General features: G+C 42.7%; 1 protein-coding gene across 2 annotated transcripts in view; it reads left to right on the forward strand.

The window, feature by feature from the left end:
- The first annotated feature begins 2,150 nt into the window (after window positions 1-2,150).
- Window positions 2,151-14,905, forward strand: part of SESN3 (sestrin 3) — a 40,125-nt gene continuing 27,370 nt past the window's right edge. For both annotated transcript variants that reach the window (XM_041487302.1, XM_041487303.1), the window contains exon 1: window positions 2,151-2,325. In XM_041487302.1, coding sequence (XP_041343236.1) covers window positions 2,230-2,325 — 96 coding nt within the window. In that variant the 5' untranslated portion in view covers window positions 2,151-2,229. The remainder of the gene's footprint in view (window positions 2,326-14,905) is intronic.

The following is a 14,905-nucleotide window of genomic DNA, read 5'->3' on the forward strand; positions in this document are numbered from 1 at the left end:
TTTCACAAGATGTTTGTGGCAGAACAGAGACTAGATACCAAATTTCTTTAATTTTAAACTGCCTTACAAGTCAGACTAACTTTCACACCTGGCTAATGCAAATTTTTCCTGGGTTTAAGGGACTATGCTGAAGATCTGAAGTTGTCACTCAAAGCAGAAATAATTTCAGCAGGGGAATGGGATCCAACCACGTTTCTAAGAATGTTTACTCACGTGTAGAACCCACTGTGGATATAAAATAAATGAATGAATGCTATTACCGAAATCTGAGTATTTGCAAATGTTCTGATCTTAAATATGAGGAGTAACTCAGCCAAAATCTTTCTCTTACCTGTTTTTCAAACGCATCTGCTACCATCATTGCCAATGGGTTTGAGTTTTGAACCAGACACTTTAACAGCAAATGACTCAAAGTGATCTTACTTGAGCTGAAGAGTAAACTCCCCTTTGCTTGTGGCTTAATAACACTGATCCTCTACTGCTTCTTTTAAAAATTCCTATTTCAGATAACATTATAATGAAGTTCAGCAAGAAATAAAAGGCTGTTTACATCATTCACGTAGTTTACTAAGATTTTAGCATTGCATTCAGACTACCTGATGAAAACGAACCTGTTTGGCTACCCTTCTCCCCTGGTTTAAATAGCACCATGCTGCAGTGTGTGGGATTCAGACATGGCACAGCAAGTACCTGCACTCAGGCAACCAAACTGTTTTCTCATGTTGGGATGCCATTTCTAGTACCCTGTTTGAGGGGGAAAAAAACCCAAAATAACAAAACAAAAAACCCCAACCCCCTTCCATGTATTCCTCTCCAAGCATTTTGTATGGCTGCCTGTGAGTTTAACATTTGGATGCGTTCCCAACAGTGGAGTCCACAGAGTGCCTGAGGAAAAGATCCCTTTTCAAATGGCTAGCAGGGAAAGAAAGGATGGAGGAGAATGTTTCTGTGGATGTGGCTTTACTTATGGTGGCAAAGTCTGATCTGAGAAACTTTTCGGTAGTTCTCAAAGACAAACCTAGGTTCAATCACTCTCCTTTAAGAGATGTAAAATTACTAATTGCATTGTGCCCCTTTTAGCCAGCCAGCTGACTAAATTATACAACGCTTCATTTTGCAAAAATAGAAAGTATTCCCAGGCAAAGCAAAACCACCTGAGTTAAAATTCTTTCTCTGAGAGAAACCTTGAAAACAATGTAACATCCCAAATACGCTTAGGAATTTAGTAGAGTAATACCATTCTGTTCCCATTAAAAAATAAAAAATAAAATCCTTCCATATCATCATCTTTCAAAATATGAGTTACGTAACGCTCGACATTTAATGAACTTTTATTGACGTCGGTGGGACTACTTATGCTGAAGCTGCTCTGTGTGCACTTAAAAGCTAAAGAGCACCGGGCAAGGGAAACTGCAGAGAAGCCGTGATGCAAAAAATAAGAGGCTCATACCCCAGCTCTCCGAGGCTGCAGATAATAGATTTGCCTCTGTCCTAATTATACACTCCATCTCCGTGCATTAGCATGGAGCCTAGAAAACCTGACTCATCATCCCTAACAATCCCGGCGACCTGAGGCAAACACACACACACACACACACACACACATCGCATTCCTGCTCCCAGCTTCCCCCAGAGCACTCAGCTCATCCAGCTCCGCCGGGCAGCAGCGCACTCCTGCCCCTGCACGCGCAGCCCGCCGCTGTGGCAGCGACAGCAGCTCGCTCCCGGCTCGGGAGCCGGGGTATCTCGACACGATGAGGACGGCGATGGCCGGGGACGGGGTCTGGCCCGGGGGTCGGCAGGCGGGCGGGCGGGCGGGCGGGGAGCGGAGGCCGCCCCTCATCTCCGCGGTGCCCACACCGGGCGGGACCCCGGGGACGCCTCAGGGGGAGAGGCGCAGGGACCCCGGCCCTGGGGGCGTGGCCTCGGGGCCTGCTTTGCATGGCCCCCATCCTATTGGCCAGCGGGAAGCACGCGCCGAGGCGCCGGCCCCGCCCCCTCTGCCCAAGGCTGCCCAGAGACGCCACCGGCCACGCCCCTCCTCTGCGTCGACCACGCCCCTAACACCGCCCCCTCTCGCAGGCTGCCCGGAGATGGGAGCCGGAGCGGGCGCTGCCCATTGGCCGGCGGCGGCCGGCCCACCGGGCGCGGGTAGCTGAGCGGCGCGGAGCGTCCTGGGCCTCCCCGTCCCGCCCGGCCGTCGCCGCCATCCCCGCCATCCCCACCACCATGAACCGCCTCGGCTCCGGACCCGTGGGCAGCGCCGCCGCCGCTGCCGCCGGGCAGTACCGGGTGTGCGGCAATTGCCGGAAGGTGCCGAGACAGGTATCGGGGGGCGCCCGCACAGAGGCGGCGGGAGCTGCGGGAGAGGTTTGTGGGGGGACTGGGGGAGCGAGGGGCAGTGGGACAGAGGCTCGGCGGGCTGGGAGCGTACGGCGGCAGTGCCGGGGGGAAGTGGGCAATAGGGCAGCAGCGGGGCGGAGGGATGGAGGGAGGCAGTGCCGCGGGGGCTCTCCGGGAGGCGAGCCCGGGAGTGTGGGGTGGGGGCGGCAGAGGGGAGCAGGGCCAGGGGAGCCCAGGGCGTGCCGAGGGGTGCCAAGTGCCGAGCCCCCATCGCCCCCATCCCCCTTGGGACGGCTGTCACTTGTCCAGGCTTGTCCCAGGCTGCTCCCTGCATCCCGAGGGCTTGGGGGGCGCTCGGCGCTGGGGGGACTTGACCCGGGGCCCAGCCGCGCTCGTAAAGTTTATTATCCACGTATTCCACCGGCGAAATTCATCCCCGCCATCTCCGTCAAGTCGTTGTGCGGGGGGGGAATCTGGGATCAGAGCTTTACAAATGTAAGAAAAGCAGCAAAGAATCGGCAGCCCCCCGCCCGCGGTGCCGAACCGCATCCCGCCGCGCCCGGCCGCTTCCCGGCGGATCCCCCGTGGCCCCGGAGGGGTGCGGCGGCGGCAGCCCCCGCTCCCGACATCTGCCTCACGGGCAGCATTAGTGGAGGTGCTTTTTGTTTGTCCAGTGCAAATGAATTAAAATTGCTGAGCTGTTCAAACGCGCCGAGTCTCCGAGCGCCCAAGATGAACGCGATGCCGGTTTTGGTTTTATTTTAATTCAATCTCTCCCGACACGTTTTGCTCCGGGTCGGTTCTTGCAAATGCTAAGAAAGGCTGTAAGTCAATGAGCTCAAATATTTGCGCTCTTTGTCCAAAAACTGTTTTTCTTCCTCTGTGGGTCAGGCCAAGTGCCAATCAAAGTTGTTTTTCAAGCCTCTCTTCCCTGCAGTAGGACTGCTTTTTTCTTTCTTCCCTTTTTTTTTTTTTTTTTTAAGGGTTTGGTTTTTGGAAAGGAGGTGTGTGTTTAGGGGAGGGGGAGGAGAAACGTTAAAAATCGGTCAGAGAGGGAAGCAGATCTTAAAAATCGTGTTTCTTGAATATTTTAATGGAAACAAAATCTTATTAAATGTGCATGCTTGGTATGTGCAGTTATTTTTTCCATAAACTCTTGGATCATATTACAGTTGATACTTGGTGCTCAGCTCTTAGCTCAGCTTGCGAGAAATGTAATGGATCAGAGAAGCACACATCAGCAGAGTCTGATTTTTAACCATTTCATTGCAGGACCAAATCCCTTCTTGGCTTTAGCTCGCTGCTGTTCCCACTTTGAGAAAAACAAGTACTTAAAACAGAGAAGTTCTGCAGGGTTAAAGCCTGAAACAGCTTCAGACTTGACATATGTCTAAAGACATACAAATTAACCAGTGCCAAATATGTCTGTAGAACAAGCAGGGAGGGAGCTTGCTTTGTTCTGCCAAATAATCAAAATGTTTTGTTGACAAATAAAGTGGTGCTTGGCAGCACTTGTAGATCTAAAATTAAATTTAAATTACTGAATTTTTTTGAAGCTGTATTCCCATCCTGCTGAGTAGGACTTTTTTTGTATACCTCTTTAATATCAGTGGGAGGTAGGAGGTGGGGACAAGGTTAGATAGTACTTTTCTGGTAACGGGAAACTTGCTGGATTTGATTTATTGTTGTATTTTTATTTTATTTTAAAATAGTTTAGGGATGATGGTGAAACATAGGAACCTAGTTGGGTCTGCTAAGGAAGGCAACTTAGTGCTGCTCTGCTTTGGCTGTGGTCATTTCAACCACACAAAATTGGGGAAGAATAAAGAAACTGAGCAAGAACCCATGAAGCCCTCTTGAAGCACAGGTTTTCTGTGCTTTCAGTGGTGGTTCTGGGACATCCTTCCATCTCTGTTGTAGGCTGGATAATAAAAACAGAAGTGCAAAGCTTCTGACTACATCTGTCCTTATTTAAAAGTTGGTGTAATAAAAATCACTGTAAGTTTTAACCTTTTGCACCTCATTGGCAAGCATGCAAGTAGAAGACATGAGGAAAAAACCAAAACAAAATGCTTGATAGAAGCAAGATGTAAATCTGACCTGAATCTCGAGGAGTTATAATCTTCAGATAAGTGCTGCCTCATCTGTTCTTTTGATGGTATTGGGGTTTTTTTTCTTAATGTTCATGTGATAATATATTGGAAAAAATGATTGGCCTTGGAACATGTTGAATCTCTTCTGCCCTCCTCCCTTTTCAGTCTTTATTTGAAGTCATTCGAATGCTCAGTTTAGGTAGAGCTGTTGTCAAAATCATAAGGGGCAAAGCAAGCTTTTAACTCAGTGGCATATAATGAAATCTGAAATAGTCTAGCAGGTTTTGGATTCTCATGGGTGAAGGTAAGTTTCTCTTACAGCTGGGAAACAGGAAAAGCTAGATGCATCACTTTATGCTTTGTCCAATTTCAAATTAATCAAAGTTACGTTTTATTATGGAAAGTTCTGTGAGGGCAGCACTGAGAATCTTGCTAAGGATTCATGGCTTGAATTTGCCTATGAAGAAGGTTTCTCATATGAAAAGGGTACAATTACCAGTTGGGTTTATTATGGCACTCTTTAGATAGATCTACTTGCAGAAGAATTGTTGCTAATCAAAAGGGCTTAGACAGTCATAGATGCAACTACTGCATCATTATTTGGTTTAGGATGAAAAAAAAAAAGACAGCCAGTAATAGGCGATTTTGTCTTGGGTTTGGTGAGTGAACTTGTCGAACAGACAACCAAGGCTAGTGCTTTTAACCAGTTTTAAATACATGGAAGAATGACCAAAACAAGTTGAGTAGCTCTGGTTCATGGGATGGATGGCCAGCCTTTGTAACAAAACTGTGGCACACCAGAGGGAAAAGTGCCTAACAGGGCATAGGAGTGATGCTGCCAAGTCTTTCCTAGAGGTGGCTGAGAGTGCTGTCTCTTCAGTAACCAGGACAGCTCCAGCTCTCCCTTGGAAAATGCAACATGTAGGGGAGTCCCTGGGCAGGGGAGCTCCAGGGTGTTATCCTGGAGCCTGATGGAAACCCAAGGTTCTCCTGCCTAAACAAAATCAATATCCCAAACAGGAAAGAAGAGAATATCAAATAGGAAGAGCTCAGTATTTCTTTGGATAAATCACTGCTTCAGGAAGGCTTTTAGAAATAAGCAAAAAGTCTTCAGGGGATGGAAAAATCCTGATATGTCAGGAAATGTAGGAACAGGCAGGATTTGCCAACTGTTCAAGCTTGGTTGCAAATTGTAAAGTGTGAAGTAAAAGGTTCTTTTACATGTACATACAAGTTGGTAGGACAGAAAAGTATAAACGTGGTTCCAGGATTAAATATTTGGTTTGTGTTAGATTTCAGTGAGGGAGATGGAAGGGCAGTGGCCAGGTGGGTGACAGGGGAGTGTGGTTTAAAAGCAACCTTCAGTGGAAGTGGACCCGACTTAGCTGACCCTCCTGGCTTGAGCCAGTGTCTGTGCTGGACTGCAACATAAAGGCATATTAAATCCAGGATTTTCCTGGTATTTGTAGACCTACCTGATCAAGGTGATTCTGAGAGGGGAAATACCCATAAAAATGATGGAAATAATTTGCTCCTCATCCTCCCATGCATGTTTCCTTCTTTAGTACAACTCAGTACTGTACAAAGTTACTAAAGCAAATATGAAAAAAATATGTATGACATGATATCACCAAAAGCAGGCCATGCTAGACTAGTGTAGTGGTCTTCTATTGATAAGACAGCTGCTAGAATGTCCTCTTCAAAAAACTTTGAATGGACTAAAATTGCACCGTAGTCATTAAACATCTGAAGCAACATCAAAGGTTTAACTTGACACTGCAAGTCAATGCAAATTAAATGTTTGTATTTGCTAACATCAAATGTTCCATGTATCAAAAAGCTTAACTGGGTTTGAAAACTATTTGCACAAATTCATAACAGAAAAATTAAACAACACATGTAAATATGAAATAGCAACACCTCTCGGTATAGTTTCTGTGTTCTTTCCTGCCTGCTACATGTATCCTGTTGTCCCTTGGCAGTGACAGGTTACAGGGCAGGAGGGACTTTTTGATCTGACACAGTTTGTCTATTTTTCTGTTACTGTTAATTACAGGGATTAGGAACTGATGAGAATGGGAATTCTGGCGGGCCGTGCTGAAGGGAGAAGTCACTGTGCTGAGAGGACAATACAAGTGATAAATGCTGGTGGTCCAGGGAGAGAGACACATTTCATGGAGAGCTGGGAGATCTTGAGCACAGGCATAGTTTGAAGTGGTGTGAAATCCAGTGATGTGAAATGTGGGAGTTACAAGCTTGGCTGTTTACTGCTGATGACTTCAATAAGATCAGCTCCTTGGAAGGAGCAGGGAGAAGGATGTCAATGCAGGAGGACCAGCACCTTCCTGTCACCCTGCAGGGCTGTGGTGTTGAAGAGGAGGGAAGCTGGGAAGGATGGACCCTAATTAAACAGGCACAGAGGTGAGCTGGCTGGCTGCTCAGAGAAAGGGTGCCCTGATTTTGCAGAAGGAAACTAAAGAAGTTTGGTTTTTTAATCCAGCAGAAACAAAGGCTAAGAGGGGATGTGATCAGTGTCTATAAATACATCTCATGGTAAGAGCAAGTGAGGAGAAATTAGCTCAAGAGTAGATGGATGTAATATGGTCATAAATCATTTAGGCTGGAAAATTGAAGTGTCCACAGGTACAAGGATCTGGAAGAGTTTGTTCTAGGTCTGATGCTGCCAAAAAAAGTGCCTGCTTTTAAGATAGAAAAATGTGTGAACATCATTAAATGGTGCCGTGCTTACAATAGCACTAGCCTAGGCTCAGGGAGTTGAGTTCATCTCCAAGAAAAAGAAAAGGAAAAGACACACTTTCATTCACATTATTCTTCTGTGTGGGTGAGTAAGAAAGTAGCCCAAAAGTGAACCAGAAATAGTTTAATATCAGGTCTCATAAGCCTGTGTAAGCTAAAATATGTGTCACCATGAATCACGAAGATGCATGGAGATGCTGTTACCTGTACTGTAAAAATCTAGAGGCCTTTCAAGGATATCTGAGCTATTTTGAGGGGAGTCAACCTGGTTCAATCTATTCTGAGCATAGGCAAATCAAAGTTGCTATGCCTTTGCTTGGAAAACACCCTGGTTTTTCCACAATGCAGTGCTTTTTTTTTTTTTTTTTGGTTGTTGTTGGTGCTGTGTAGCTGGCTTTGGACATCTCATCAACAAATGTTGGCTGCCATGGAGAATCTTAATTTGTAAAATCAAATTATGTCTTCTATAATTTCATGCCTCTTAATGATAATCTCTCCTCACATTGTAGGGGGTGTGAGGAGCTGCCTAGATGGCTTTAAATCTCCAATGTGTTTCTTCTTAAAGGAGCTCTCAAAATGATTTGCAAAGTCTGTCATGAAAAATCAACTCTGTTTGCATTGGTTCTAATTTTAGCAACATTCTGTTGTGTAAAACATTGTGTCTGCCTTCAGTGTTTGTGTCTTCCAGTCCCCTGGAGCACTCGTGAAACATGGTGAAACCAGCTCAGGTCATTCCTCCAACTAATCCTGCATGTGCAGCTGGGGGGACAAGATTTTTAGGATCCAAAAATGTAAAGGTATAAACCAACAGCAACAAACCAAATTTTTTAGGGCAGTTAAAGTTGACAGCAAGAGGCTCCTCACTCTCACAATTCATTCTCAATTTTTTATTGAAAGATTTAATTTTTAAAAAACTCCCAACAAACTAACAACTAAGAACAAGATTCTTTCCTGTGAAATAAATGCAGTGAAAATCCAGAGTTGGCTGGTTTCTCTCCTTCCCCATCCTCATGAGTGTTTCAATAATTCGTATCTTTTCAGAATCTGATCCATTTAACTGATTGTTCTCCCATCCCCTGTGTAGAGTCTTTGTGTCCTCAAATCAAAGGGTGGTACTGCTCTTTGCACATGTATGCTGGTCCTAAGGCTGCCTGGGTTCTCCTACTTTTGCATTAAAAACTACTGTAAAGAAATGTCCTTGTGTTTTCCTAGTTTTACTGGCTGAAAATGACATGGCAGAACTATTAAATTTTCATTAGACCTGTAATGAGAGTGGCATGAGTGAAATGAAGCTCTGGTGAACGACGCTGTTTTGCAATGAAAAGCTGTAAGAGGTGGCCTGGTAGCAACCATGTTCATTTAGAATAGTCATTCTATTAAAAAAAAAAAAAAAACAAACCAAAAAAACAAAACAAAAAAAACTCCAAAAGCAAAAACACAGTCGTTCCTGAATTACAGGGAGGGAATGGAGGTGAGAAAGGAAAGAAAGTGGGCAGGAGGATTTTCTTCAAAAGAAATTTTGAGGTTTAGTGTTGCGAGTGGGTTAGCCAAGTGTGGAGGTTGTCTTCTGCTAAGACTTACTTCTGGGAGTGGAGCATTGCATTAGCCAAATCACAGGCTGTGGTTTGGAGATGTGGACTCTGTGAACATTTGCTTGAAATTTATGCATATTACTTAATTAGGGCTTCAAATCTCACATCTCTTTAAATGGCAGTTTTGAAATCTGAAAAAAATAATATGGTTCATTAAGCATCCTTGGTTTTTCCTCTCTCCCACATTGGTGAGGGAGCTGCTAATACTCATTTAGTTCTTTGTTTGAACCATTTTTTTTCTGGCTAGGGAGATTTGAGAGAGAGAAGATAGTGGTATAATTCTCCCCTGGCTGTGCATAGCTGGGGTCTAGAGATTTTATTATCAGATTTCCATTTACAGGGCTGGAGAATAATGGGGGATCTCAAGCAGAGTTTGCATGTCCGGGCTGAGTACTGGCTTTTGTTGAAGTGGGTCAGGATGGACCGGGGGGAAATGGGGCATTTTCAGTAGAAAAGAAATTTGAATTCTCAGGAGGGAGACCTCAGTTAATGAGAAATTGCACCTCATCATCTTTGGAAAAACCTGTATGGAAATAATTTATGCTGTTTAATTTCTCTGTTCTTTGCAGGTGTTCCTGTTTGTATGCAGAGGTGCTCCCCATTGTTGTCTCTGCAGCCCAGCCTGGTAGTCTTTGTGCTTTGAGTAGAAGCTATAGGGAATGTAATGCAGATGAATGAAATTGTGAAATGCCATTACAGGGAGGTAGGGATACTCTCCACAAACAATTTTTTTTGATTGTTTGCCTATCAGTCAGTCCATGAAACACATTACAGATAGTTCAAGAAATTCTATGCAGTTCTTGGTATGCCATCCTGGGCAGCCCAGTGTTACTGATAATAGGGGAGCTATGATCAAGGAGTATTAATTTTAAATGTCTCTCTTAATTACTAGTTTCAAATTTTTATTATAGGATGCTTCTTGCATATCAGACATTAGATAACTATCACTTGGGCCAAAATACTGGTAGAGATGGTAGACAATATTATGTGTTTATGAAGCTGAATAACTATTTTGTTCCTGTTACAGACCACATCAGCCACTTATTTATTCAGATATCTTTATTCTCACATCTTTCTGAAATTGAGAGGAAGGTGTTTTGAAGCATGTGCTTTTTTCTTGTGGGCATAATCTTTGTGGCAGTCGTGGATTTAAGTTAGGGAGAGGCTGAACTGGATGTAAGTGATGGTGCTCAGGGTAAGAGACAGAAGTCAGTGCTCTTAATCTAGCAAGATATTTTAATTCTTTCCTGAATGTCCCTGGTTACCAGAATTAGGGTAAGATAAATAAACAGATACAACCTCCTGATTGAACACCTTTTGTTGTTGTTAATGGCTCTCATGTTACTCCTAAGGTAAGCACCTTGTTTTGTTAGACTAGCAATGGATTTCTAATGGATTCTGAGCTCAGCCTCCAACCTTTTGAACTTGGTAGTAGTGTGAGGCTACCTGTAGTCCCCTTCCTCAGGGGATCAGGTGGTAAAAAATAATAATAGAGTGGAATATGAAGTATTCCTGGCTTCATGTGTTGAGAGTAGGCTGGAACAGAAGTAATAAGTCTTTATCACAAGGGAATATGGTGTGGTCAGCGTGTGAACCACCCTTTGACTTGTGGTTTAAGTCTTCCAACATACACTAATGTTAGGTTAACATGTAGGAAAGCCAGGAGAAATCGCATTCGTGAGAATTCTTTGGAGTCATAGATCCCTGTTACCTCTGCAAGTGCAAAAGACATTTGGAAGAAAAGTAAAAGGTAACTTGAAAATCGGGTTTTCATGTATTCAGAATGAGCAGTCAATATGTCTCAATTGCTGCAGTTTGGAATCAAAATGCATAATTGTGTATCTGTTTTAAAGCATATTAAATTTCAAATTAGTTTTGTCATGAAACTGGAGAGAAATGTAAATTCCTTCAGAGTCATTTGACACTTTATAGGATGGATTAAAATTGTTCCTTAGAAAGGAGGAATGGTTGCAAGAATGACTCCTCACTTAACATTTTAAATGAAAAATTCATGCTTCTGAGCAATTGCACATAACCTCAGTAAAACAAAGTTATGCTCATGACAGTGAAGGAGTACAAGCTGTCTTGGTGTAACCATTCTAGAGCAGTACACAGCTGCTTATTCAAAATCATCATTTATTTGTCTCTGGGCAGTTTATTATTGCATTGGATTTGCTCTGGCTGATGCTAACAAAACAATTGAAAGCTAGCATATGTTCTCTCCTCCATATGAATTCTGCAGTTAAAAACTGTTTAATAAGACAGTGTCTTAACAGTGTTGAACCTAATTTAATAGCACGTGCTTGTAAATATGTTTAATATCTCCTGCTGTAGCATGTGGTAAAGGGAATATAGTTACATTATTGTCTAAATGTATCTGGAGGGGTTTTGGCCATATGGTTCTAAATCTGTTTTAAAGTAATTATGCCTATTAACTAAAAAAATAAAAAATATTCCCCTCTGAGTTGATTGACATTCCTCTCAGTAAAGCACCCTCATTGCTGATTAGAGGTGTGGAAATAGTAATTTGTTCTAGCATTTAGAAATTTGATTAGACCTCTAATGAAATGGAGCGCCTACATGCTGTCTAAATATTCTACCTGACACCAGCTGGATCTCATCCAGTGTGGAAGAACACTTGAAATGTTGCTTTACTACAATATGTTTTGTGTCTTGAAGTTAGCGTGCTGCCTGCATGCAAATACCCACTGGCTATTCAGCAGGCAGAGCAAACCTTGTGCCTCCCTGGAAATCAGCATCAGGATGTGATTATTCCAGTGAGCAATCATTGCCTGACTGCAATATCTGGCTTAGAGTTAGAAAATTAAGGTGACTGTTTATAGAGAAGCACCCACAGTACTAACTCTGTAACTGGACTTCGGGTGGTTGTGCACATATGTTATACACAGCTTGATGTTGATATGAGGTAGAAACGTGCTGAAGTTCCCAGTTTGTCCCTGTTGTTGTCCAGTAATAAGGTGACAACAACACACTGTAAAGAAGAATTTAAAGTTGAAGCACCACATTTCTCTCCCCATTATGAACTGGCTCGTTCAGTTCCCTCCAAAAGCTGATTGCAACACCCATATGTGCAGCGGCAGCTGTTTGAGCACCCATGTTTTTTAAGTCCTCTTTAAATCAGTTGCAGCCAATTTTACTGTAGACCACTATGGCTACAAAACTCTAAATTGTGGTGGAAACTTCCAGTCCCCAGTGGTAGAAGACGTATCAAAATACTTTAGGAACACTTGAGGTACTTGGTGTTCGTTAGTCAACAAGTTCATTCTGACTGATTACCTTCTCCCTGTGAAATCCAGAAGACAAGTTCTAATGCATCTCACTAGAATCAGACACGGCCTTTTGTGTTCTTTCTTGTGTTTTGTTTTTTTGGGTTTTTTTTCAGTTCTGTTTCTCCACCATATTTAATATTTTTACATTTTGCAGTTGCCACATTTAAACAAATGCAGTGGAAAGGTTGAACCAGAAAAACTCCTGACTAGTTTATGCCAAATTAATGGTTCATAGAATATTTTCATCTTCTTTTCCCTCCAGAAAACACTAAAAAATTGTTCAATTACATTATTATTTTAAGTTTTGTGTTACTGGGGAAAGACTGGATGAGGTGGTAACATTGGGGGTCATTCAAGTAGAATCTGCTTTGAAATAAGTGACTTTTATTCCAGCAATTTAAAACTTGTCTTTCTTCTGTGCTGTTGCTTGACAAGTAGTTAGGAGGAAAGGTATGTTGGTTGAAAAGGTCAACTTAATGTAATTAAAGGTTGAAGGAGCCTGCAGCCAGCATTGTAGTTGTTCAGGAGAGATGGAGCTGGGTGCCTCTTCCACCAGGGCAGAGTCCAAGTGGAAGGAAAGCAGGCTGCAGCCATGGAGGGTATACTGCAAGCACCTTTCACACATGGCTTAGAAAAGCAAGAGGGGAATGGAGGTGGAAGGAGGGTCTCCCTCTGTGCCCCTCTCTTTAGGTCACTGATGTAAAAGGTATTAGATAAAGGTGTAGTGACTTGACCTATTTATCCAGCAGAAACTTGCCATACAAGCAAAAGCAGTTTGACTCTCCAGTGCTGTTGTTGTTTTGTATGGGACACTCCTTTGAGTTAAGCTGTGCCTCATGAATACATAGAGGCAGCATCCAGCCATCCAAAATGATTAATTTGTCTTGTTTGAGAAGGTAGGTCTATGGCGTCAGTTCTTGTTTCCCAGAAAAGTTGGACGAAAAATTGCATTGTCTCACTTCTGTCTGTAAAGAGGTAGGGCTGGTGCAAGTGAAGGCTGTGAATGTGTCTCTTTGGAGCTGGGCTTACTTACAGTTTGGGTTTGGTGACTTCATTAAGAAAAAGGGCAAGTCGACTGGAGGACAATGAAGAACCTTATTATGCAGTGCATGTTAATCACTCTTCCATAGCTACAGAAGTCATGATTCAAGCAGGGTATAAAATAAGTGAGTTTATTATTTCTTCATTACTTGCTGGGTTTTGTTTTTTTTTTCTTATAGAGTCATTAAGTCACCAAACTGTAGCAAAAGCCCTCTTAGTAAAAGTATAGGCAGTACTCTGAGAAAATGGTAGCATCTGCCAGCAGAGGCAGGAGGTAAATCTGAAGTTGTCAATCTGCTGGCCTGGGTGGCTGGAGAGAGCAGGAGTAGCTGATCTATCTCTGGATGAGTCCTGTATTTGCATTCAATAAATCTTCTCTAACAGTTAGGAGTCTTCATTTTTTAAAATCAGTGTATCTTTTAAGCTCCATCATGAAAAAAAAAAATACATTTGTATCTTAGGTCTTTACTGCCACCAGCTTAGCTACATTAAGTCAGTGTTTTTTGGAGATTGTATCTCACTAATGACTCACTTTGGTAAGATGCAACTTAAGATGCAAAATGTTCTTTAAAAAAAAAAAAATAGGGAAGAAACTGCCTGACTGCAAGAATTCTTATGGTCATTCCAGCAAGTCAGTGGCTTCTGAATGTGCTACTGAGATGAAGCCTTTCCCCTGTCTGTCTCTTAGCCAGACTTTCCCAGACTAATGTAAAGCAATGTGTCAGCTCCCTGCTCATTGTAAAACAGTCTCCTGCCTTTGCAAACAAGACTCCTTGGAGAAATAATTTGTTCTAATTGGTGACCATTTTAGGATTTCCTATCAGGTGAAAAATCCAAAGGGCTCATCCATGGTTTTCCATCTGTGGCCCTAGCACCTATCAGATTTTTCTGGACTTCCTTCAGGGAGACTGTGTAAGAAGACTTACTTCAGTAAACTCAGAGGCATGGTGTGGATGCCACCTCCTTCTGAAAAATGCTTACAAGTCAACTAATCAAAAGAGGCTTAAACTCCTGGCTTAGACAGCACGGCGCTTGCTCTTGGAAATTGTACCTTTAGGCTAGACGTAAAGCATGTTAGTCAGGGAGATTTTATTTTTGTCTGGCACATTCTCTCTGTTTGAGTCATCAACCAAAGAAAGATGGTGAAAAAAGGTGCTTCTCTTAAAGCAGGAGGATATTGCTCCTTTTGCATGTCCAGGAGGACTATCTATCCCTTCCCAGGCAGAGTGAAGACAGCAGCATCAGTGTGCCTTACGTTATTGAACTGTTGCAAAGATGTTAGTGTTCATCAGTTGTACATAAGCATTTGTCCAAGAAACTTGTGCCAAGGGGGCTTCTCATTTTCTTTTAAAAGCTTTTCAATGGATTAACTTAAACTTTTAAGGAACATTGGCTACAAATTTTGCTATAAATTAAAAACCTTATGTTTCTGGCTCATGTTTTCATGTTTGATGTTGTCTTGAATGTTAATGCAAATGAATTAAAGTTCTTCATGGTGAGGTAGCATAGCCAATTTGTGCTTCTATTCTTCCAGTACCATCTATCTAAACAAACATCCTTAGCCCATTAGATGAGTAGTGAGGGTCATAAGTATATTGTCTTCATGTTTTAAGGCATTAAAACGTAAAGACAATAGGCATTTTTTTCTTCACCTTTTTCAAATCTAAATTGTGGAAATTTCTGATGAGGTGCATTCAGAAAATGGGAACAATAGCACTGGCTTCCTAAAACCATGTTACTAAAGAATTGAAGTGTAATGTACTTCAGATTCTGAAGTAAATTATATGAT

The sequence above is a fragment of the Pyrgilauda ruficollis genome, unplaced genomic scaffold (assembly GCF_017590135.1).
Source record: "Pyrgilauda ruficollis isolate IOZ18807 unplaced genomic scaffold, ASM1759013v1 scaffold8, whole genome shotgun sequence".
Lineage (NCBI taxonomy): Eukaryota > Metazoa > Chordata > Aves > Passeriformes > Passeridae > Pyrgilauda > Pyrgilauda ruficollis.